Source organism: Saccostrea echinata, unplaced genomic scaffold (genome assembly GCF_033153115.1).
Source record: "Saccostrea echinata isolate AGI-Se365-2 ecotype Australia unplaced genomic scaffold, CSIRO_AGI_Sech_v1 ptg000045l, whole genome shotgun sequence".
Classification (NCBI taxonomy): Eukaryota; Metazoa; Mollusca; class Bivalvia; order Ostreida; family Ostreidae; genus Saccostrea; species Saccostrea echinata.
In genome coordinates, this window is record NW_026889794.1 from 3,470,500 (window position 1) to 3,497,149 (window position 26,650).

Consider the following 26,650-nt stretch of genomic DNA (forward strand, 5'->3'; position numbering starts at 1 on the left):
CTGTAGTTATTATTTACCATTTAATGAAGAATGCAAGGCTTTTTTTATATGAAGCAGAACTCATCAAGCAAAGGAAAACAGAACGATTTTAAAGAGATGTCAACAAATTGGTATTTTAGCGCGACAAATGTATCCAAGAAATGCCAGCAAATTACTGGATGCTTAGGAAGAGGCAGTATTAGAACCCTACGGGGCCTTAATAGTAGACTTCAAACTGCGTCTCCCTAATCAACGCGATTTCGTACAAATGTAGTCAAACCCTATACATATAAGTTTAAGAAGCAGTGTAACAACACAGTCACCAGACTACAGACTACAGATAAAACAAACTCTGATGATGATGATGACCACAGATTTAATCTTTTGATATGTGGGATGAAAAGCAGTCACTGTTCAACAAGAAAGTGGAGTTGTTACTGGGAGAAACGCAGACCTTTCAGGGAAGGGTACGAGGGAAGATGCTAATGAAATCACGTTGTCCAAGAAAGCGCTTTGCTTCCTAAAAATATAATTTTTTCATGCTTATGAAGAAATTAAATCATAGCAAACTGCATCGGAATAGGATTGATTGATTGATTGCATGTTGTTTAACGTCCCATTCGAGAATTATTCACTCATATAGAGACGTCACCGTATGACGGTGAAGGGCTTCAAATTTAGACCTATACTCGGCACTCAAGGTCGAGGTTGAACAGTGAGGGTTTATCGTGCCAACTCCTATCCTGAAACGGGACCTCGGTTTTTAAGGTCTCATCCGAAAGACCCGTGACTTTCACTTCTAGTGCCGGGCGCTTGGCGAAGGAACAGTCACTACCTATGTTTATGTCTTAGGTTTGATGCGGCGAACGAGAATCGAACCCGGGCCTCCCGATCATGAAGCGAGCGCCCTACCATTAGGCTACTGTGACCAGTCATTGGGATATGAAAGACGACATGAATAAACTTTTTCACGCATTACACCTAACATAAATCGTATTTTGATCAGGTCGATTCCAAGAGCTATTCCCAGGAAAATAAGTAGCACGTACATGTATATAAATGACTGTACGTCCTTCTTTAAATCTTTACAAAACATATCACAATTTTTTGGGTGATTGTTATTCCAAATGACTCTTTATAAAGCATCTTCTAATTTATTAGGAAAAAATAAAAAGCGAGAGAGTAAGTGAGAGAGGGGAAATTAGAATAACATCTTTAGGTTAAAAAAGAAGGGTCAAGCCACCTTTCAAGAGGGGTCCCTAGCTGGCGCGGTCTTCATGACTTGTAAAACCTTCGGGGAACTCCTCTACATGTACCTGTAATTATATTTTGCAAAATGCCTTTAATCAAAAATATACACAAGTTCCTGCCACCTTTTAAGAACACACAATTTTAACATATTCATATTTGATTAGCAGTACAAAATCACACACACACATCAAGTATATAATTTTGTTTTTCATTATCTGGACATTAAATCACAAATTCTCTGAAATTTCTTTAACTGTTATTACAGTCATTAATTCTTTTTTTTCCCTGACTAGCTGGAAATCATATAGGCTTATATTCTTATATTTCTGTACACTTATCCAAACCAATGGTTGCCTTGGCAATCTCTGTTCCATTCTTTTTCACACATCCAGCACCAATCAGTCTTGCACACAGTACACGTCATGTGCATACAACCCCCTGTAACAAAGAAACCATTACAAGAATACAAATAAAAAAATTCTTATATGTGCAAAATACAAAAAACATGGCCATTCCCACTTTTTTTTAATTTACAGAATATATAATGAACAAATAGTGCATTTTGGACCTCAACTGAAAAAGAAACTTTTGGCCTAAAAAATAAAAATGATATTCAAGCTAGATCTAAAGTTATCAAATGTGTACACTGCATTTTGAACTTACTGGGAGAAAAAATTTGATATTTATTTTTTTCCTAGAGATCATCCTTCCTCTATAAGAGTTAACAAAAAATGTCTGTATGTTGATTGCACATTACAGAAAGAAACATAACTGGTGTAAGCGGGTCTTTGTTTTACAGTGAAGACAACTCTGTCTTTACTTTACACTGAGGACAAGTCTCTCCATCTATTTTTTACACTGAGGACAACTCTCCATCTTTGCTTTAAACTGACAACTCTCCATTCTTGCTTTACACAGAGGACAACACTCCGTCTTTGCTTTAAACTGAGGACAAATCTCTGTCCTTGCTTTACACTGAGGACAACTCTCCATCTTTGCTTTACACTGAGGACAACTTTCCATCTTTGCTTTACACTGAGGACAACTGATTGTCTTTACTTTACACTGGGGACAACTCTCCATCCTTGCTTTAAACTGAGGACAACTCTCCGTCTTTGCTACACTGAGGACAACTGATTGTCTTTGCTTTCCACTGAGGACAAACCTACCTCATCTTTTCTTTACTTTACCCCCCTTATATGTAGTATAAACCTATCAAAAGACTGTTTTTGTTTTACACACAGACTGTTTTTGTTTTACACTGAGGACAACTCTCCATCTTTACTTTACACTGAGGACAACTGATTGTCTTTGCTTTACACAGAGGACAACTCTCCATCAACTCTCCATCTTTGCTTTACAATGAGGACAACTGATTGTCTTTGCTTTACACTGAGAACAACTCTCCATCTGTGCTATACACTAAGGATAACTCTCCATCTTTGCTTTACACTGAGAACAACTCTCCATCTTTGCTTTACACTGAGGACAACTCCCTGTCTTTTCTTTACATTGAGGACAACTCATCATCCTTGCTTTAAACTGAGGACAACTCATCGTATTAACTTTACACTGAAGACAACTCTCCATCTTTGCTTTACAGTGAGGACAAACCTACCTCATCTTTTCTTCACTTTACACTTATATGTAGGATAAACCTATCACTAGACTGTTTTTGTTTTATACATAGACAAACTTACCTGATCTCTCTGTCTTTGCTTTATACTGAGGACAGGGTTTGGAGATTTTCTCAATGGTTTGCTATATCTTTGCTACACTGAGGACAACTGATTGTCTTTGCTTTACACTGAGGACAAATCTACCTCATCTTTTCTTTACTTTACACTTTTTTGTAGGATAAACCTATCACTAGACTGTTTTTGTTTTACACTGAGGACACCTCTCCATCTTTGCTTTACACTGAGTACAACTGATTGTCTTTGCTTTAAACTGAGGACAACTCTCCATCTTTGCTTTACACTAAGGACAACTATCCATCTTTGCTTTACACTGAGGACAACTGATTGTCTTTGCCTTACACTGAGAACAACTCTCCATCTGTGCTTTACACTAAGGACAACTTTGCATCTTTGCTTTACACTGAGGACAGCTCCCAGTCTTTGCTTTAGATTGAGGTCAACTCACTGTATTTGCTTTAAACTGAGCACAACTCATTGTATTTACTTTTCACTGAGGACAACTCTCCATCTTTGCTTTACACTAAGGACAAACCTACTTCATCTTTTCTTCACTTTACACTTACATGTAGGACAAACCTATTACTAGACTGTTTTTGTTTAACATAAAGACAAACTTACCTGATCTCTCTGTCTTTGCTTTACACTGAGGACAGGGTTTGGAGATTTTCTCAATGGTTTCCATAGATTCCAGCTCATATTGAGCTCTAAGAGCTTGCTCAAAGTTTACGTCAATCTCCTTTAAGAAAATATGGAAAAAACATCAGGTACACTTTGATTCTATTTTGCCCTCAAGTTTAAATATTCCTATAAAACTTTGTAGTAACAATGCCCATACCTACAGAGATCAAAATTAAAGCTCTAAGATTGAGGTTGAGTACATATATAAGAGAGATATCCATTCTTACAGTATTTCCTGCAGGATACTATATCTAATTCTTTAAAGGTGCTTGGACACAGATTTGAAGTTAATACAGGTATTTTCTCAAATTTTCTGTATAATTTCATGACTTATATGTTGCTATAGCATTTCATACTAAAGTATAATAAAATTTTTATTTCATCTCGAAGTTATTAAAACTTCGAATTTCTGGACGCGTTAGATTGACACATCATTGCACTTTCACATATTTTAATTTTATTCTTAATACTTAAGAAAAGTGGCAATTTTGTTGTGTATCAATGAAAAATATTAAAACCATAACCCAGAAAATTCAGCGTAGAATGTTTGAAAGCAAAACCCACTCACAGTATTGTAAGTCCGTGCTCAGTGGTGTGTGCAGAGTTTAACAATTGAACACACCCGGTGAATTGTAAACATTAACAATAACAGAGCTTGTGCCCTGTTTACAAAAACAGTTTACGTTTCACGGGTGTGTTCAATTTGTTAAACTCTGTACACATCACAGCGCACGGACTGACAATACTGGTGAGTTGGTTTTGCTTTCAAGCATTTCTACTCTGAATTTTCTGGATTATAGATGTAATATTTTTCATTCATACATAACAAAATCGCTTCTTTTCTTAAATATTAAGGATAAAGTTAAAATTTGTGTAAGCGCAAAGATGAGTTAATCAAACGCGTCCCGGAATTCATAGTTCCAATAATTTCCAGATAAAATAAGTTTTTAATTATACTTTCATGTGAAATGCTATTGCAATATATAAGTTGTGATATTATACAGAAAATTTGAGAAAATATGAAGTTCAAATCTGTGTCTAAGCACCTCTAAATCATATGATGTGTCTCACAACATACATACATGTCTACGGTACAGTGAACAAACTATTATTTGCAATAACTTTTATATGTCAATTTGAAATATCAGCAAAGACTAATTTTCTTGAGGAAACATTCTACACTGTACAATAATGAACAATGAAATAAATAATTTGTGACAAGAAATATTCATGAGAAAAGCAAGGTCATGAAACTCACAAATATTTCTAGCATGCAAGAAGTTGGTTTACAGTATACTGCATAATACCCAGCAAATGCACACTGAGGTACTTCAACTACCCTAGCCAGACTATCCTCTGCATCTACTAATTTGCATCCCATGCCTGAACATCTACATCACTAAGAACATCTAATAAGCTTACCAGGTTTGCTGATGCCTCAGTGAGTTGTGTATTACACTCTTCCCCCGAATGGTAAGCACCTCGACATTCCCTGCAGAATTCATACTGGAAAACATTAAAAATTACTTCAAATGAGTAAAATAAGCAGAAAAATTTGGCACATCTGCCTAAAAGTATCATTATAAATTGGCTGAATCATTACTTCAAAAACCTCAAATGGAAAAATTTCACCCTTCTTTTCAATCTTCTTTTCAAAGAAGATTGCTTTGAAAATTACCTTTAAAACTGTAGTTTTGGAAATGAAAGAACAACATTGTACTACAATTCTTTTAATAGTGTATTTTGAGCTTTAATGGTCAATGTTAACTTACATTACAAGTGGGACATATGACTTTGTGGTGCAAGTCTTCAATTAGAAACCCTGCCCCACATCCAGGGGCAGGGCACATTAGTCCCCCACTTTGCAGGAGGTACTCCTCAGCTCCAAAGTTTTTGTATCTCTCATACTGAAAAAGAACAGTTGCAATTCAAACTGGAAACAGGTTTTAGGGACTGTTAAAATATTTTTTACTTTACATCAATAAAATGAACTAGATTTACAGCATAAATGTTTCCCCCAGCAGAAAAGTGGCATACTGTGTTTTTCCACATTTGTCTACTTATTACTAAAAAAAAATGAAACAAAAAAAATGAAACTCAAGTGACTATTTGAAAGCAAGGAATACATGTGTATACCTGCTCAGATCCAAGTACACAAAAGTGATGAGCATCTTTTATCAAAGAGCTGGGACATCCAGCTAAAAAGAAACATGAGGTTTAGATAATTGAGACAATTCTCTTACCAGTACTTTAAGGACTTAACGTATAGGTTTGATCAATATATAACTCAGGTATTGTCATTCAGATTTTCTAGATTTCTGCCATATGACTTATTTTTAAAAAAAAAAATTAAAAAATAATCTAAATCTTTATGTCAAGGACACCTGGATTTTTTTACCTGGACAAGGAATACTGTATCCAGCATCTGGATCCTCTACAAATCTCCTCTCATTCAGCTGTATGACACAGTATGATATAAAGCAGTCTAGACACATCACATGTTTCTTAGCACATGGGAAAACCAGAACTGGATGACTGTTATCAGAATAGTTTATTTTGGTTCAATAAGCATGCATGCACTCTTAGTTAATGTATATCAAATATGTTAGTTGGGCATACATGTACAATGATATATTTTGCAACAAAAAATGGCAAAAGCAAGAAAAACTTTCAACTTTTAAATAGAAACACCAAATTTTAAAAATAACAACAAAATCCGGCCTTCCATAAGGTCTGCATACACTGAACCATGTTTTATTGCTTAGTACATAATAAATTTACAGCAAATTAAAATCAATTGCTTATTTCTTAAATAAATATTTCATAATATTATTTACATATAAATTAACTAAATCTCATTTCCACCTGCACTGCATTAAAATTACATGTACTCTGCTCTGTATCCAAAAAATAAAATACTGCCAACATTTTTACACTTAATTATGATGAAAAATTTGATGAATGGAATTATTGATGATTATTTAGAGATGATTAAAAATTTGACAAGTGGAAATATAAATTATTTCAAGTCATTCATCAATAACAGTTGAGTTTCCACTTTTACAGTATATGCTCAAATGATTTCACAGATAAAGAGGTACATATACTTATCCTTACAAGGTTTAAAAGCTTTCATATACTTACCTGACATCAGTGCAGGTAATGCATTCTGTGAGGTGCCTGTTGGGTTTAAAGTGTCTCAGCACGGCACACTGACCTTGTAGTTCATCAAGGTCACCATGATCTATGGTACATTTAAAGTAAAATTTCTGAAAAATAAACAGACATCTTTCTAGATATACAATCACTATCGTGTTTAATTTTTCTTTGAGTTCTGAAATGTAAATTATGAATACAAAGATAACATTAAAATCAGTTTTTAACTTTCAAAATAGTCTGAATTTCAGTCTACCATGACATGATCTTCCATCTTGGTAAATGTGAATCATTTACATGTAATAAGTACGTGTATGTCTTTATAAATTTTAGGTACATCATTCATATAATTTGTTTTGTAAATATGAATCTTTAATTCAACATAGAAAGAGCTCTCCTCTGAATAAGAGAGATAACTCATACACTTACTGCTTCCTGTTGAGATCCACAATTTTGACAGTCTCCCTGGATTCGGCCTGGATGAAGAACATCATTAAAACTACCAGGTTCCTGTCAGTGAGTAAAACATCAATTTTATCATGAGGATATGTTTATATTTTCAATCTTTTCAGGAAGTATTGCCCTGATGCTAAGAATAATATTGAAATTTTGTCCCTTGATTGTCTTCATGGAAAATGATAACTGCCCTTTCAATGACTTGAGGAAGAATCATATTGCTCAGTGAGTGAATAGAGAAAAAATATTTTTTCCTGTAAAGTCTGATAAGCAATTTCATTTTCATGTAAATTACGTGAATTTGATTTGTCAAGAAACATTTGTTAAAAAACACTGTTACCCTCCAGCTTGATAGAACTTAGCAACAGTCAACATTGCTTGAAAATGGAAGATATTCCAAAAAAATATTGATGGTACAGAATCTATGTGTGTGCACTTCACCTTTATCTGTATAAAACATTCAGCATAATATAATAAATACTGCAGGAAGTTGATGGTATCACTGAAAAATTTCCCCCCTAAAAAGCCATTGTCAACTGAGGCTGCACCTCGATTGACAAAGGTTTTCTTGGGGTGAAATTTTTGAATGTTACCCTCAACTACATGCAATATTTATATAACGTTACCCTGTGACAGACATCACCAAGAATGATATGTGCCTGACTTAAGGAAACATATTGGTCTGTAACTGATATATGACCAGATGAAGGATGATATTACCCTATATATGCTTGCTCTGATGAAAAATGAGACTGCCAAACTGAACTGATTAAGGTACTTGTTTACTCACGATATTTTAACAACAACGGGTCGCCGTAGTTATAAATGTCGTAAATTCAAAGAGTTGTGTGAATGAATAGTTTTGTATTTTAAAACTATATGTAAGAGTTACACATTACATATACAACTAATATTTGTGTCTTTCTTATTCTAATATATATAATTTATCGGAAATATACTGTTTACGACATATGCCGTATATCAGCGCGGTAAATTGTAAACAATCGTCTGTCATTTAACATCACCGATGCATCATGACACGCTGGAAGAAACATGGTTTCTCAAAGAAAATATCCCAGTACAGAAAAAATTCTCAGCTGCTTACGAATCGCTGGGCAGAAAGTAGGATTAATTTAGACCATAATTATGATGTCAATCGATCTACCGAGGATGAGACTGGACATGATGACAACATACATGTAATTGTTCCAGAACCGGCAGGTAGCGACGTTCCCGTCTCCTTCAACGACTCAGAAAATTCTAGGTAATGCTTAAGTCTAAGACCATAAATTATTAGAAACTCTTTTTCTGTAGGTGTGAATACATACATGTAAATCTTTCGGCAAAAATATTGTTGCCTACATAAACACTGATAAAGATCTAGAGGTCGAGGGATATAATAATCAAATCCATCACCTGTTAATCTGACAATATCAGTGACATGTATCCTCCTCAACTGCTGAATCCTATTCACTTTTAGTGCATAAATAAAGTATAGTTTAAAATGATATGAACGTATAATGAAAGCTTTGACTGCCAAATATTTTTTTTATTTCTTTATATATGAATTATGATATAGGATTATAAGAATGATTCAGTTTAATTGCATGATCAGTGCATAATTGTTATTGATCATTTAACTTAATGCAAACAACACTTTTTCTAAAGATATGACACTGCTTGGAGAGAAGGAAGAAGGGTGGTTGAGTTAGGGGTGTTAGCAGATGGGCTCTCTGGTTGTGAAGTTTGTGGCATTCCTCTCCATCTTTCTCATACCATGGGAATACTAACTTGTGGATTAGGTTCATTCCTGAAAGTCCAATGTCAAAACACAACATGTCAGCATGTAAATAAAATAGCAACTGGAAAACGCCATGGAAAGATATGGGATGCAAATACCAAGCTTGCCACAGGTACATATTTTGTATTTATTTTTCAGTTACAGTACATGTATACATGTATTATAAAAGGACCAGGTTAATTTCCTGTCATGAATATATTCTATTTTTCATAAATACATCTGTCAGTGAATTATATATTTTTAGGAATGGTGCATACAGGCATGGGACCTTCTCAGGTGAATGCACTTTTAACTTCATTAAATATCCCCCCAATCAGTTCTAGGACACTGCAAAACAGACAAAATGAAACAGGAACAGTTATGGAGAAAATTGCAGTAGAAAGTACCAGAAGCAGCCTTCATGATGAAATTCAGGCAACTGTAGAGTATGTACATGTAGAAAAACATATCCATTGTAATATGAAAATATTGGTTTTGAATATTTAGGACACTAATTAAAAATATATTTGATATAAATGAAGTTATAATGTGTTTATCAGAATGTAAATGCATAGATGATGTCATTTAGAATCTTAATATTTCTATTCTCAAATATATTCATCTTTAACATATTACATGTAAGCAGTAAATCCTACCATTTTCAATTAAAGATTTTAAGATAGTTTTCCTAAAGATATACTGCATAGTAACCTATTATTATATAAAATGCTCATTTTAAGAGATTAACCACAATTAAGGTGGGAAAAACCAACTAGCTTCATGTTTCTGAAAGCTTTCCTGTGATTTTTAAGGTGTGAAGGTACAGACGAGCTAACAGTAAGTGTTGATGCAGGGTGGCAGAAACGAGGCAGTGGGCGATCCTATGACAGCCTCTCTGGTATGTTGTGCATATTTTTTTATACCCCCCGTTTGAAAAGTGGGAGGGTATATAGTGATCGGTATGTCCATCCGTCTGTACATCCATCTGTCTGTACGTCCGTCTGTTATGCTTTGGGGTACCCATCTCTTATCCACAACTCCTCTTATACCACTGGATGAAATTTAATGAGACTTTCACAGATTCTGTGTTACATAGTGCCACTGTGCACCTCCTATTTTACTTTTTGATCGGACACATATTTTGGGTTTCCAAGAGCAAAACATGGACACTGTCATTCTTTTTATAATATTGGAGGGTACCCATCTCTTATCCAAAACTCCTCCTATACCACTGGATGAAATTTAATGATACTTTCACAGATTCTTTATTACATAATGCCATTGTGCACCTTCTATTTTACTTTTTGTTCTGATACTTATTCGGGACTCCCAGAGCAAAACATGGACCTTGCCTTTATAATCATATGGGAGGTGGAGGGGTATCATTTAGTGAGCTCATTGCTCACAGTACCTTTAGTTTTCTTTTAAAAGGAGTTGGATGTATAACAAAGTAAAACTTCAATTGTTTAAATTATTTTGAATTAGAATTGTTATACCTATTTTATACAATATTTATATATTTAAGGAATGTTTTTAAGTTTTGTGTGATTTATTGGTGTGTAAATCACACAGACTTGTCACGTAGGCATATTTCATGAAGCGTGCTAGCGCTTCATGAAAAATATGCCTACGTGCAAGTCTGTGTGATTTACACACCAATAATTCACACTAAACTTAAAAACATTCCTTGTATTTACATTTTACATATTCCAAAGCACCAATAATGTACTCAATATTTGAATTTCTTGCTGCCCTATATCGTTACATTTTTATTTACGTCTCTGTAGCCTCATTGTGACGTCACTTTAGCTCGTGTTTCACCGTGGATATTTCTACGCGTGAGTTTACACAAAAATGACTTTCAAATCAATTTCACAGTTGGCTTAATAGAAAAACATAGCAAATGTAAATATTTTATAATAAATATATTTCATAACAAACATATTATATACCGGTATATATTTTATAATAAATTCATTCCTTAAATAACTCAATCTGCATGACTTTTTATTTGAAACAATATTTTTAGGTCATTGCTCAATGATTGGATCTCAGACAGGCAAAATCATTGACTATGAAATACGAACAAAGTGTTGCAAAATTTGTGAGAGTGCTACAAGAAATGGAAAAGACCCCAAAGATCATGACTGCCGAAAAAACTGGGAAGGTACATTGTATTTTATTCTCTGAGAGAGAGAACTGATCCACCTATCCTTTTCTCTCTATTATTCTCACTTTCATTAATAACTAATCATGATGCAAATGCATGTACTTTAAACTGCTTGAAAGTACTTGTGGAAAACAGAGGAAGCAAATTTATTTTGTGAGAGACATGTGAACCAATATATCCCATGAGTATGGTGTCTAGATAGGGCCTTTTACAAAAGCTCACCAGTGATTTCAGAAAAGCAGGCCTTACAACAACAACACATCAAGTGAACACAACTTCCCACAACACGAAATCACACTTGCACGCAACATGTCATTGCACTCACAGGAATTTTAAAAAATATTGTAAAACAACAACATTGAAGAATACATTAACTTGCTTTAATAGTATATACATGTAAATAAAAATGAAAAAGTGAAGTTATGTTTTCACACTGTATTTGTTAGAAAAAAATCATGGAAATTCATTTAAAATCATAGCAAAAATTATGTGTAAAAATATCATGATATTATCATGATATTTTTTTAAAATCGTGATATATCTTGATATAAAATTTTGGCAATACCCATCTCTAATAACATAGGTAACTCTATTTATCAGATTACTTTTATCTGATAACCCCATACTTGACTTTATTTGAGGGAATTCTGCAAAATGATCCATTTAAAATGAGTTGTAGAGTGTATATATTGTAAAATATAAACAGTTCTAGTAGCACATAAAACCTTTAACTAGCTACGATAATTTCATCTCAAGCTTAATTGAACTTTTTTTATATAGGAATCTCTAAGGCGATGGAAAAGGATATGGTGGCTAAAATGGTCTCCAGAAAAGTGGAAGAAGGGGTGAACATAACAAATGTGGTTGCAGATGAGGACACCACTACCTTTTGCCATTTGAGAAACGTCCACAAAAACATTACAAAGATTAGTGATAAAAACCATATAAGGAAAATTTTCTCTTCAAATTTGTATGGTTTACAATTAAAACACAGATCACTGAGTACTAAAGTTATTCGGTACTTAGTAAAATGTTTTAATTCCATGATATCACAAAACAAAGGGAATCCAGTGGGAGTACAGAGAGGGTTGGATGCACTAAGCAGACACCCTTTTGGAGATCACAGTGCTTGCAATGAATCTTGGTGTTCCCATATCAGCAATCCGAAACAGAAATATTCTGCTTTGCCATATGGGAAACCACTCAAGGACAGCCATCTTCAAGAGTCCCTTCAACTCATCTGCTCCAAGCTACTGAAGGACACTTCCAAACTTTCAAGATTAGGAAGTACACAAGCAAATGAAGCATTCAACAAATCTGTCTCCCTAAAAGCTCCTAAGAATCATCACTTTGGTGGATCTGCAAGCCTCAGTTACAGAGTTGCAGCAAGTGTTGCAGAGAAAAATGCAGGGCAGACATATTTGGTTGAGGTAAGTCATATACATGTATAGTTATGCAGCTGAGTGATGATGACAACTTAAAATTTCATAGATTGAATATTAAGGACACAAGTGAATCAGTGATATATTATTTATTTAGCTTTAACATTATAACATCATACTTTTAATAGGTGAACAGAAGAGTTGGTCTCTCTCCAGGAAAACACACCAGGAAATTCTGCTATTTGCGTGATTCTCAATCAAGAAAGAGAAAAGCCATCGCAAGAACAAAGAATGCAAAGAGGAAAAGAATGCAACTGAAAGCCAAGAAGTGAGATTTTTAAATTTAAAGCTGTTATAAGTATTACTCCACCTCCAACCTCTTTGTGGGGCTTGATTGTGTCGAACTACTCAGTCTGTCACATACCTAGAGCTTTACTGTATCATGATTTTTGTAAGGTGTATATAACAATAGTATTAAATGTTGACAGTAAAAAATTAGTTGTGTAATTCATGCATACTTATATATATATATATATATATATATATATATATATATATATATATATATATATATATATATATATATATATATATATATTACTTTGCCCTTCTTGATAAGTTTGGAAAATCAATTTAGTTTTGAAGTTTCAAATAGTTCATTTATTGATATTAAAAATTTTACTGCCTTTATAGATGCCAGACTACAGCCTGTAAAGAGATAAGAGAGGGGCCTACATATCAGTCTGGAGTTGGAATCTCTGATTCCAATACCGTAGTTGATGAAATTCCACCACCGTCATCTGCACCACAACCACAGAGTTTGTCAACCAAAGACAAAAATTTTGTCGTCTTTGACCTGGAAACAACAGGACTTGGTATTGAATTCTATTTCTCTAAATTAAATCTTGTACAATTAATTTTAAGGAAAACTTCAGAAAAGTTGTCTAATATATTATAAATCATAAAAGAAAGCCAATGCTGATTTTGGTTAAAAAAAAAAAGGTTAATGAATGCCATTGTTGATTTTGTTATTTTTTTTTTTATTTAATGAATGTCAATGCTGATTCTTTTTTATTTCAGCAAGAACATCACACATTCTGCAGGTGGCTGCCATTTGTGGGAAGGAGACATTTTCTTCCTATGTAATGCCTAAGAAGCAAATTACACCCTCTGCCTCCACAGTTACTGGCCTAAAGCTTGATAATGGAACCCTCTATCACCATGAGAGGAAAGTCAATGCTGTTTCAATTTCAAGTGCACTTGGTTCTTTTTTAAGCTTTATTGAGAAGCAAGGCAATGTTATTTTAGTTGGCCACAATGTCAAAAGTTTTGATGTTCATGTTCTTTTTCATGCTCTAGATTCTTGCTCTCTGTTAGATCGAATGTCAAAATGTGTACAAGGTTTTTTAGATACCAAATTTCTATTCAAACTTGTCCATCCCAATTTGTGTTCATATAGACAGGAACATTTATCAGAAGTATTGTTAAATTGTACTTACAATGCACATGATGCTGTAGAGGATGTTTCAGCTTTACAAAGGTTATTTGACACTGTTCATTTTTGTGATGATGAACATTCATCCTCTACATTTACATTTCAGTATGCTTTGAGTGTCCATAACTACCAGAAGGTTGTAGATAGAAACATTCCATCCTTAAAATGTTTAATTGATAAAAATGTTTTGAGTGTCAGAATGGCAAGGAAGGTGGCAGATAGTGGCCTAAACTTTGATCATCTCAGATTAGCACATTCTAGAAGTCCTGATGGAATTTATGATCTATTCACTGAGCAGTGTGACAACAAATCTGTCAGAGTTACAAAGTGCAAGAAAATTATTGATATTGTTACACAGTTTTTCATGTCTTTAAATGAAAGTTAAATGTCTGATCATTACATGCATAATCCCTGGAGTGTTGCATTCCTGTCTAACAAACATTGAGGTCATACGTACAAAATTAATGAAAGAAGATGATTATTAGTTAAATTATATGAACATTTATATTTTGCCTTGAAAATGGATCAAGTTAAGTCATGTAAGAAAAAAAGTACATTCTTTCACTTTGTTCATGCAGTAATTCATTTTTAACTTATTAATCATTATATTTATTACATGTAAATTATTAATTTATCTTAACTTAATGTTTTAAAATTATTTTAAATTTTATGGAATGTGTTTTTATATATTATGAAATTTTGTATTTACTCTTTCGGTTTTACTATTATTTAAACTGAGAAATATGTGAAAATTGGAAAAAAGGATAGAGAAAATTCGAAATATTATAATTAAGTTTGTTTCCTTTTTCTTTAAAATGTCAATTTTTACAGTTCAAAGTATCAGACAGGGTGACATGAAAAAGATTTTGTTAAGTACATCAACTTTTTTTATTGTACATCTTAAGGTGAACATAATGAAATATCGTATGAAATTGAAAAAAAAACAGAGGAAATTCAGGTTATTTTGTAACAAAATATCGCAATATTTTGATCATTGACACCCACTTTGTAATTTATTTTTATTTCTTTTAGGGTGCTTTATATATGTATAAATCAACCATTCAGAGTTATCATCAGTCAAATTTTTAGAATATTTGAATGAAAAAAGGTTCATTTTTATGCATAAAATGTTATAAAACAGAGGAAATTCGAGTTGCAGAAAATAAAAACGTGATCGATTTTGGAAATGATTTTATGTTATTTTTAAGATAACACTTTAAATAATAAATTCACATGATAAAATGTTTCATTTATGTGCTCTCAAAAAAAATATTGTGAAAGATGGAAGTAACCTTTAAAAATTCATATCTACAATGGTGAATTCATGCTATAATTTCATTGGCTAATAGGAAAAAAAGTAGGTCATTGACCTAGATGTTTTAAAGTGGATTTCGTCAAAACATACATATGTCTTACTAATTCAATTGCTGAGTTTTGATTATCATCAGTGGAATTTTTTTTTATTCTGAGTAAACAAGTACCTTAAGTATGATTTCTTTGTGACTGACCTGATGGAGAATAATATTGCCTTGGAGACATTTTCCACACACTACTCTTAACTTTCCTGGTTGAAGGGCATTACATTTTTTACAGTATACATAAAACTGGTATGGGTGTGCTGAAAAAAAAAATGCAGCATGTAATGTACAATTTAAAATTCATCAGCACAATGTATAAATGTACAAGTGTACAAACAGTAATAAACTGGATACAGACACTTTTTTTTCCTTTTATGCCTCATGCTCTTCTCTTTGGTCTGTACTTGATTCATTTAATTAATTATCAATTTGAGAAATGTGACTACATCATGGCTTTAGTCTATTACCAATCATTACATTTTATCTGAAAAATTATTTACTGAACAAGAGGACCTGAATAACTTTCACCCCCATGTTCTCCAGAAGATTTTTAAGAGAATTTTATATTCCCATGAAAAATAATGAGCCCATATTAAAGCCCCACCCTAATTCTAAGGGGTCTCTGATTCCACACTTCTTCAATATCAATATGATTTATGTGGCCTTGCAGTTCTGGAGAAGAAAATTCCTTTCCTGTATACATGCATGCATTATTTAAAATTTTATCCAGGTGAGAGGATACTTAAAAATGTTTTCTTTTATAGTCAAATGTAAAACTTTCCCCATTGTGGCTCCACCATATCCCCGGGCTATGATTTCAATAATTTGGAATCAACATTATAATTAATTAATAGAAAGTTTTTACATAAGCTTCAACTTTTCAGATTTTAAAAACTTTTCCCTATTTATTCCATTATATAAATCTTTGGCCCCCTATTGTGGTTCCACCCTTGTGGAGGGGGGGGGGGGGGCAAGATTTAAATAATTTTAGAATCTACATAATGTAAGGCAATTTTCACACAACTTTCATCTTTTCTGTAAAACTTTGATCCCAGATTGTGGCCCTATCCTACCCATGGAGGCAATGATTTGAACAATCTTGGATCTACACTACCTCAGGATGCTTTCATGTAAGTTTTATTTTTTCTGGTCCAGTGGTTCATGAAAAGATTTTTTAAAGATTTTTTTCTCTTATATATTCCCCTGTAAAACATTGATCTCCTATTCTTGCCCAACCTACTCCCAAGGGCCATGATGTGAACAATTTAAATTCTACACTACCCCAGGAACCTTTCACATATTACATATATTCACATATTAGGTTTTATCTTTTCTGGCCCAGTGGTTCTTGAGTAGAGGATTTTTTAATGACTCCACCCTATTTTTTGGACAGACAGGTAATTGGACGGATGCTGGACAATGGGTTATCAGAAAAGCTCACTTGAGCTTTCAGCTCTGTTTAGTCATAATTACAGCATGTCATCTTCAAAACTTTTAAAACTTTAACACTACACTCACCCAAAACAGCTGCAGTCTGAGAATTGAGCTGGTTCAGGCCAATGCCAGTACTAACTTCTAGCAGTGGTGCCCGTTTTTGTTGAAAAGCATGTAATGTTGTGTGGTTTCCAAGACCTAGCTCCTAATGCCAGATTAAAAGTTCTCAATAATAAACAGGTTAATAAATCTTTGCAATACATCATCAGCAGGGGCTGAAATATACAGTAGCCCGACGCCCGGGGCTAGTCATTTTAAGACTCAGGCTACCTAATTCAAATTTAATGATAGTCTGTTGGACTAGTAGAATGGAAAAAAAAATTCTCTTCAGTTTACTTTAAATTCACTTTTCTATGTTGACCGATTTCTTTTGAATGAGAACTACATGGTGGTTTAATTTGTTTCTGTCGATCACCATAGGGTTTGAAACTATAACTTATGTTTTCATTTTGCATAACAAATTATTGGGCTAGTTAGCTTGAGGTTTGGACTAGACACTACTTCTTTTACTCTGATCAGTAGCCCATGGGCTAGTGGGTTTTCCAAGAAAATTTCAACCCCTGATCAGATAAACATGTAGTGTGTCTAACGTAGAGTTACTGTATCAATTGAAACCAGATTTATAAATAATATTAGCCCCCAACCTCACCCCTTACCAATAATGTTTTGGAGGGAGACTGAGATGAGTGTAATGTGGGACCTCTGACACCATATAAATTAACATGGGTTTCTAGTTTAAGTAAGAAAAAAAATTGTATGAGCAATTATAAAGAATGCAAACCCTTCGTAATTTCTTCAGACTGACACCCTGAGTGTATGACTTACACTAACAGATTGACCATCCTGCAGTAGTTTTCCTGCCAAAATCAGGCGAAGGTCAGCTTTAGGAATCCCTGTCTTGTTACTTATACAACTTTTTATTTCTCTGACTGACGACTCTCTGCTTACTTCTAATGGACACGATGACGACGAGTTAAATTTTATATTTACTAATATTTTTTCCATCTAGAGAATTGGTTTGCTTTATCTCCTTTCATTTTACACAACGTCAATTTTTGTGACAATGCATGACTGATGACTAGAGTCTTTTTATATTATTGTCTCTTATATATTAAGAAGTCTTCCAACTCCCAAAAAAAAGATGTAAATCAGACAAAATCGATTTGTTACATTGTTGATGAAACTCGTCAAGCTTGAAGCGAAGGACAGCGATTTTGTCGCTATCCCACTTTCAGTTTGACAAAAATAGTGAATATTACTACGCAGTGGTATGCTATTTAATGAAAGACTGAATATTTCTTCGGTTCATATTTTGTTTAGTTTGGTGTTATATTACTTTAAATATTTATTTTAATGTGAAACAATAATAAGTTTTCTCATTTTGTTTCAAATAGGACGCACTATATACTTATGCGTAAGAAGCTTATTTTTGAGTTCCAAGGTCATAAAGCAAAACATGTGAAATGGCGTTATTTCGTGCAACAACAAGGCTTTTGAAGCCTTCTTTCGAAGCAAATATAGCATCGACTGTTTCATTTTATCACAAGAATGTAAGTATTGTTAAATTTTAAACCTGATTTATATTACATGTCATTTATTTCGATGTACAACATTGTTGATATCCGAATTTCCTCAGATAAGATTTTATTTTTTATTTAGGTGATCGACCATTACGAAAATCCTAGGAATGTTGGTTCCATGGACAAGAAGGACAAAAATGTCGGTACTGGTCTTGTAGGGGCTCCCGCATGTGGTGACGTCATGAAGCTTCAAGTAAGGGGAAAAAATGAATGTTACGTAACTATAGTTTACTCCAATGGTCGACCTTTACGTTGTACGTTTGTAATGTTATTGGCGAAAAAATTTGGTTGTTATGTTATGTTTCCTATAAATAATGTGTCTTGTAATACTGAGCCTTAACACAATAATTTAATTTCTTGATGTACATGTGTCGGGTCCAACACAATCTCTTGATTTAGCTGTATACATGTAGCTTGAAATAGCTATGATAGCTTTATTAAGCTATTCATAATAGCTTGATAAAGCTATTATATGCAGTTTTTTTCAGAAAAATGTTTTTTGTAAGAAATAGAAAAAAGTTGCAAGCATTTAACTATTCATATATGTACTATGGCCTAGCTACATGTATCAAAACAATGACCAAAATCAAAGATAGTTCTAAGATTGCAGCATTTTAAGCAAAAGATGAATTTTCATTGTTTGAGTAACCAGTCTAGACGAACTCCAAAAACAGCGTTTCCGGAAGTAAGAAATTGAGACTGAAAAAGACTCCGAAAATAGAGTCCGCGCATGCGCGCACACACAAAAAATGGCGATTTTTCGGCAAAAATGATGGGTCTACAAAAACTGTCCGTGCAAAGTTTTGGAAAGTATGGCAATTATACCAGTACTCAGAAATGCTAAATAAAAGACTTTGGAAGAGATCGTATTTGTCAAATTTTTGATTTTATTTGCAAAAAAGGAGATATTTACTTTCAAAGTTAACGTTTCATGTCAGATCAATTACAGAGAAAATGATACGTTTTGAGGAGTAAATATGCATAATAATAGGGATATATATGCAAAATGGGACAATATATATTGTAACTGTTAAAAACCTGACTGAATTTTGCACATAAATTAGCATTCCGGTTTGTAATTTGTGTACGACATCTGAATTGAACGCTTAAGTTTTTACCATCGTTATTTACCAATTTTTTTTATCACATACGAACAGATATTATTATGAAAACATTTTTAAACCTATTATCTGTTAATATGAAGACTTTAAAAACCACTCTTCTAGATATTAAGGGCACAACATGTCTTCTAAAAATGAACTTGTTAATATCTCTGCTCCGTGGTGAAAAATGCGCATTTTCTGATTAAAATAAATACAAGTTGGGTGTCTTCAAAAACAAATAAAAGCACCCTTATTGTAGGATCGACATAAAATTTAAATCAAGGACACAATAAATTAAATAAGAAAATATTTCTTACCGGCAATATTGAATTCGATGTCGTATATCCAATTCACTATTATGCAAGAGTTTGAAGCGATAAATAAGTCAATATTCACAAAATAATTTAATAAATGCGATTATCCATTCAACAAAAAATAAAATGAAGTAATAATGCACTAAATACACCATTATGCAGCCGTATATTTGGAGAAAGCGAACGACAATCCATCGTTTGTTTACATCGGACGCCATTTTGTCGCAATGCATGATGGAGCCAAAGACTTCATTTTCGGAGTTCACGCTGTTTTTGGAGTTCGTCTAGACTGGTAACTGTACTACCTTGTGTGTGTTGCGGCATGGATAAGTATTTCTCATTGTACTGAATTTATTTCCAATCAATTTTTTTTTTACCATAATTGGCCTCCTTTATAATTTCCCTGAAGAAGTAACTGTATCAATTGCTTTATATAGCCCCAAAACTTTTAGAGCTTTGAGTACAAAGTATCTGAAGGAAATGCAATTTGATGAGTGATTTTTACATGCATTATTTTCAGAAGAGTTCAAGGTTGAATATTATCACTGCACCTTACACTGCACTAAGGTGCAACTTTTTGTACATGCTGAGAACACATTTAAGGAGGCTGGGGGTCAACAAATTAACCACAAATTAACCACCAGATTTAACTTAATATTTTAGATATGTTATCTTAAGCTGTCAACTATCATTTGGCAAAGAAAAATTTCAAAAATTTTAGTTTTAAAATTTGATCATTTTCTATATCTTCATATGGAGCTCTTATTCTAAAGGAGATCAATATAGTCTAAAAATGGCCACAACCCCCCAGCCTCTTTAAGAAAAAAGTGTGATAAAATAGCTAAATTAAGCTATTCTGAATAGCTTAATAAAGCTATATAGCTAAACCAAGAGATTGTGCCGGACCTGATGTGTATTTCATAATAAGTACCACTTCCATGAATTCATATGATGATTTTAAGATTGTCTAAAATTATAGATTAAAGTGGATGAAAATGGTAAAATCATTGATGCCAAATTCAAAACTTTTGGATGTGGGTCAGCAATTGCCTCCAGCTCATTGGCCACAGAATGGATCAAAGGAAAAAAGGTATGATTTTCCTCCTTTTGTTTACAGGTAAGGGAGAAAATGGATAATGCATGCGGGGCCTGGAGGTAAACCCTCTTTGACTTGAGCATTAGATACAAAAATATAATCTGTTCTCAGCATAAACAAAATTGTTATTGAAAATTCATGGTATGTACAACATGTACATGTACCTGGGACAGACCATCTGTCGGTAATCTAGAAAAGAAATATTTACCAAAAGTTCATCAAATCCTCTTTACAAAGCACTGTTTAGCTATGTCTGTAAACACTTGTTATAATTTCAATTGTAATATGAAAAGTTATCATTTTACATTTGAGACATGTTATAATTACAATTAGGAATTAAATAGTTTGAATATCCACTGTGACAGTGTTTAATTTCAACATTTATCATGATTAGAGGAAGTAGGATTTTGTAATAGGAAAGGAGACAACGTGACAGACCAGACCTGGATTTGGATCCTGGTTTGGTCCATCGCATTTTCTCCTTTCCTGTCACATTTGGTGCCATGTCATGCCCTGGAAGTCACAGGAGAAAGACCTGCCAGGGAGGAGTCTGGGTTGGTGTCTTTGGGGAAGAAATGTGGTGATCAGACCAGGGTTGGCAAAAAACTGGGAAATACTCATATTTCCCAGGACAGTGGGAAATACTGGTAATTACCGGTAATTACTCGTATTTCCGAGGAATTACAGGGAAATAAGAAATAGCTACATACTTCATTCATATTGACATGTAGTACACCTTATTTGCTAAGATATCTACCTAGTACCACTGTCCTGATTAAAAAAATATGGTTTCCAGGTAATTCATTTTATATAATTATAACAGTATATTCATATACCAATCATGAGTGTCATTTGTTTCATGCTTGAGTCAGATGTATAGTCTAGTATAAAGGACCATGAAATGAACCAAAAGATCCCAACTGGGGTTTTTATGTAACTAAAAAAGAATCTAAGAAAATTCTTAAATGTAGAGTATGGTATAAATATCCTTTCAGTTCTACTCAGGTAGTTATCTCTCAAAACAGGAGCTCAAAACTATCCATAGCAATTTGTTAAAACAACATAATTGTTTGTAATAACTACAGTGTTTATAGAGGGATTGAAACAAGTTTTTTTTCTGTCTTGGATTTATAATAAATAAACTTAATATTTTTACAAAACTGTAAAGAAACTTGAATTGGAAAACTTCAGTTTTATACAGCCAGGGAAATGTTTCAGAATGCTTATGGGTATGGGATCTGGAGTGATACATTATGAATATGTTAAATTGCAATTTGAGACATCTTCCATATTATTCATCTTCTGTTTTTATTTTTTATTTATACATAATTTTATTCACAAAATGCCTTGATTATGATTATTTTATTTTTGAATTTTGTATAAGATTGAATGAATTTAACACGTTCAAGAAATTTAAAAAAAACTTTAACTTTGTATTTCCCAGTATTTTCCAATATTTCCCAGTTTAGAGAAAATTTGTAGTATTTCCCGGGATGGGAAATACGGGTATTTACCACTGGTAATTCCCACCACTGGTATTTCCCGGCCAACCCTGGATCAGACAGATTTGATCACCGGTGGCCATATAGCTCACTTGGTAGACCACCTGACTAGTGACTCAGGGTCCCAAGTTTGAATGCTGGTCTTGTCGGTCACATTTTCTCCTTTCACACAAAAGTCATTATCCATGTCTCTCTGTGAGGACAAGTTTGCAGATCAAATAATACTTTAATCATATGTCAAACATCTCTCTAAATTATGGGTTGGGAAATATTGAAAAATTTGTAAATTAAACATAAACATGTGTGTATGATATGAATATGATATTAACATGTAAGGTTTTAAGATTGTTACATTGTCCTGGAATATTTTTTTTTCACAGTTGGATGATGCAGTCAAGATCAAAAACACTGACATTGCTAAAGAGCTGTGCTTACCACCTGTGAAACTCCACTGTTCTAGTAGGTTTTGACTGAAATTCATTATTTTAATTAAATGTGCATTCAGTCTATTCTTCATTTTAATTTGTAACTTTAGAATTTGGTTGCATAATACAAAACTACTTTTGTCATAAAAAAGGAAGAATTTCTAAATTAAAATGTATTTCATTTCCTGCTTCATGCAAAAGAAAATATAGAATGAGCATTTTGTCAAAATCAGCATAATTAAAGATTAAGATTTTTTTTTAAAAAATATGTAAATTTCATTTTTTTTTTTTTGTGTCTAACACAGCCCACATTTTTGCTAAATCTAAATATCTAACACAGAATTTGTTTGCAAGTTTATTTTCAAGTATGGTATTGAACATGCTGAACTGAAAATTGTATCTTTGTGTAGGAAGAGTAATGTTTCTTGTACAGTGAAGTTATTTTTTGTTTTAGTGTTGGCAGAGGATGCCATCAAAGCAGCTTTAAATGATTACAAGCTGAAAAATCAAGAGAAAGCAACTGCATCTGCCTAGTCACCAAGGTGATGACTACAAGAAAAGACTAAGAAAAGTTAGGAAAGATAATATGGAATGCTGGCATTTATTATTGTTGTTGATGTAACACTTTTCCACTTGTTTGATATTATATGAATGCTGTTCCAGTTAATACTTGTATATGTACATTTAATATGTGAGAAATATATTGCCTCTAAATTTTGGATCCTTTGAATTATGTTTTGGTTAAATGACTTTAAGGGCAGATGGAATTTTTTACCAATATATTGCTAAATATAATAAGCTTATAATAAATATTACCGGTAAGTAATTTTACTAATTTATAATCAAAAAGGAATTTTTTTCAATCAGTAAAAGCAAACTTGGAGTATTACATGCATTTTGTAAATAAATTGTTGATTTTAATATGGTTGTTTGTCAGTATATATTTTCAGACATTATTTATTAAGCATTAAAATTTATTGCATGAAGACAAAATTAGTGCATACAAATATTTAAGTACACTTTCATCTTTAATCGGATGAAACTTAGACAATGTAGCCCTTATTATGTCCATATTTCTTGACTTAATTTGCCCTTGAAATAAGTGCCTGTTATGTCATGCCCATTTTTCTTAGCTCTTAATTTGGAAATGTCATAGATTGTGGAACACTGAAGCTCTATATATTATATACTTTTAAGCATTTTTGGCTAGAGGGACAGTAAAACTCGTTTAGTACGAACACGTATATTGCAAATTCACGGATATAACGAAGTTTTCTTGGATACCCAGCTATATAAATTTTACGAATTCCTTATACGGATATAACAAATTAGGGGTATAGCATGGTAATTTCACAGGTCCCAGTGACTGTTATAACCGAGTATTACTGTACTGCAATTTTTTATAAAGTGCCCCAACATGTACATACAAATTTCTACAAGTGATAAGAAGTAACCCTGTGTGGAGTATGAACTTCCAGAGTAACACCCCCCCCCCCCCCCCAAGTGCCTAGAACTTCCCAAAATGACCTTGTACCAAGATTGTGACACCCTCAGCTCATGGGTAACATTTGCTTGCAATTATTATTGTAATTCCAATATTTATCAAGTTAAGAATTATGAACTAGACAAAGATTTTGTAATTATTTTGTCAGTGACCTTGAACTTAAAGGATTGAACTATGGTCAAGATCATGACACATTTTCAAGTAATATTTGTGTTAAGTAAGAACTTTCAGTATTTCTTCACAAAAAAGTTGCAGACCCAATATGAATTTTACACTTTTTGTGCCAGTGATCCTGAACTTGCAAAAATGATCCGAATGAGTCAAGATCATAACACTCCCTTAGATTGTAAGAAATTGTTGTGTCAAGTATCATCTTCCATTTTTCTCCATTACAGAGTTATTACCAGACTCAAATTACATGTATACATTTTTCTGTCAGTGATCTTGGACGTGCTCAAATTACTTTTGGTCAATGTCATGACACACCAACAGGTAATAAGCAATCTTTGTAATAAGTATTAGCTTCCAGTGTTTCTTCATTACACAATATGGTCAGGACAGGAATTATACATTACTATATAAGTGACTTTGAACCTGACCAGATGACCATTGGTTAAGGTTATGGCACACCTTCAGATGATAAAAATCTTTGTGCGAGGGATGAACTTTCAATGTTTCTCCATTAGAAGGTTATGAACCTGTCAAAAATTTTGACTCTCTGCTAGTGACCTTGAACTTGCTCAAATGACCTTTGGACAATGTCATGACACACCCACAGATCATTTGATATCAATCTTTGCACTAAATATGGGCTTCCAATGTTTCTCTAATACACAATATGGTCAGGACACGAAATTGACCTTTTTTTCTTCCAGTGACCTTGAACTTCCAGGAATGACCTAGGGTCAAAGTCATGACATACCGTCAGGTCATAAACAATCTTTGTCTCAATTGTGAGCTTCCAATATATCTCAATTACAAAGTTATGACCCGGACACAATTGCATGGACAGACAGACAAGGTCATTCCTGTAACCTCGGTTGTAGGGGGTATAAAATTATATAGCTCTGTTGCCCCTCCCCCCCCCCCATCCCCCCGGAAAAAAAAACTGAGCTTCTGTTCAAATCAATTTGTTTTAATATCAATTCTGTGATTCGGTATCAAACTCCAAGGTCAAAGGATCAAAATAAATGGTACGCAAAGGGAAGATCTTGTCTTAGTCAAAAGAAATACACATGCAAAATATAAAAGCCCTAGCACCAACCGTTCAAAAGTTAAGACAAAGGTTAAAGTTTTCAAAATTAGGTCAAACTTCAAGGTCAAAATTGTTGATATCCAAAGAAAGGTCTTGTCACAAGGAATATACCTGTGAAATTTGAAAGCCCTAGTTTTAACTGTTCAAAAGTTATGGCCAAGGTTATTTTTTTTTAAAGTGGGTCAAACTCTAAGGTCAAGGTCAAAAATATTTAAACCCATGGAAAGGTTTTGTCACGATAAATACATATGTGAAATTTGAAAGCTCTAGCACCAACTGTTCAAAAGTTATGGCCAAGGTTAAAGTTTGGTAAATTTTTGCAAAGGTGGGTCAAACTCAAAGGTCAAGAGATCAAATATGTTGGTACCCAAAGGAAGGTCCTGTCACATGGAATACACATGTGAAATATGAAAGTCATAGCTCCAACCAATCAAAAGTTATAGGCAATGTTAAAGTTTTTGCGGACAAACAGACAAACGGACTGGGCAAAAACTATATGCTCCCGAATCTTCGATGACAGGGCCATAAAAATTACAAAAATTATTTGTAAAAAGGTGACTGAAACTACATATAGGCCTAAATTGTGTTTAATACCTCCTCCCATCCGGTTGGATGGGAGGAGGTATTTCTGGTACATGTAATGAAAAACACTAACTGTAACCATCTTTAATTTGATTTTAATTGCAAACGATTTACTTCATGTACCCCACCCCTTTTAAATTTCGCTTCCATTGCATATTTATCGAAGAGCTTCTGCTGATTATCTATCACACTGACAGGCATTTGTTTCTATAATAAAAAGTTACCCCTTAGTATAATGGTAACACTATTATTATTATACTATAAGGTAAATTTTTATTACAGAAACAATTGTCTGTCAATGTGTTATCCATGTGTACAACTATTCTGAGTTTTGATACCGAGTTTTACACGAACTACATAACACTGACTTAATTATGAGTTTAAGTAAAA

General features: G+C 33.3%; 2 protein-coding genes across 2 annotated transcripts; one reads left to right on the forward strand and one right to left on the reverse strand.

The window, feature by feature from the left end:
* Positions 1-1,301: 1,301 nt before the first annotated feature.
* Positions 1,302-18,115, reverse strand: LOC133201785 (E3 ubiquitin-protein ligase parkin-like). The gene is made up of 11 exons (XM_061337587.1): positions 17,725-18,115; positions 16,924-17,044; positions 15,556-15,665; positions 7,194-7,274; positions 6,753-6,877; positions 6,007-6,143; positions 5,745-5,806; positions 5,381-5,515; positions 5,031-5,114; positions 3,549-3,666; positions 1,302-1,668 (listed from the first exon to the last, which is right to left on the reverse strand). The coding sequence occupies exons 1-11, from the start codon at positions 17,902-17,904 to the stop codon at positions 1,565-1,567; spliced, it is 1,257 nt and encodes a 418-aa protein (XP_061193571.1). The 5' UTR covers positions 17,905-18,115; the 3' UTR covers positions 1,302-1,564.
* Positions 18,116-18,305: 190 nt separating this feature from the next.
* LOC133201567 (iron-sulfur cluster assembly scaffold protein IscU-like) lies at positions 18,306-23,840 on the forward strand. The gene is made up of 5 exons (XM_061337365.1): positions 18,306-18,449; positions 18,559-18,672; positions 20,876-20,986; positions 22,875-22,953; positions 23,374-23,840. Exons 1-5 carry the CDS (start codon positions 18,363-18,365, stop codon positions 23,451-23,453), a joined length of 471 nt encoding a protein of 156 aa, XP_061193349.1. The 5' UTR covers positions 18,306-18,362; the 3' UTR covers positions 23,454-23,840.
* Positions 23,841-26,650: the final 2,810 nt, after the last annotated feature.

Coding starts and splice junctions, on each gene's coding strand:
- LOC133201785 (XM_061337587.1), bottom strand. CDS start 17,904: ATGGAAAAAATATTAGTAAATATAAAATTTAACTCGTCGTCATCGTGT. Junction 6,878..7,193: donor GTGGATCTCAACAGGAAGCA/GTAAGTGTATGA, acceptor TTTATTTTTCAG/AAATTTTACTTTAAATGTAC. Junction 5,115..5,380: donor TCATATGTCCCACTTGTAAT/GTAAGTTAACAT, acceptor AATGTTTTCCAG/TATGAATTCTGCAGGGAATG.
- LOC133201567 (XM_061337365.1), top strand. CDS start 18,363: ATGGCGTTATTTCGTGCAACAACAAGGCTTTTGAAGCCTTCTTTCGAA. Junction 18,450..18,558: donor TTTCATTTTATCACAAGAAT/GTAAGTATTGTT, acceptor TTTTTTATTTAG/GTGATCGACCATTACGAAAA. Junction 18,673..20,875: donor GTGACGTCATGAAGCTTCAA/GTAAGGGGAAAA, acceptor CTAAAATTATAG/ATTAAAGTGGATGAAAATGG.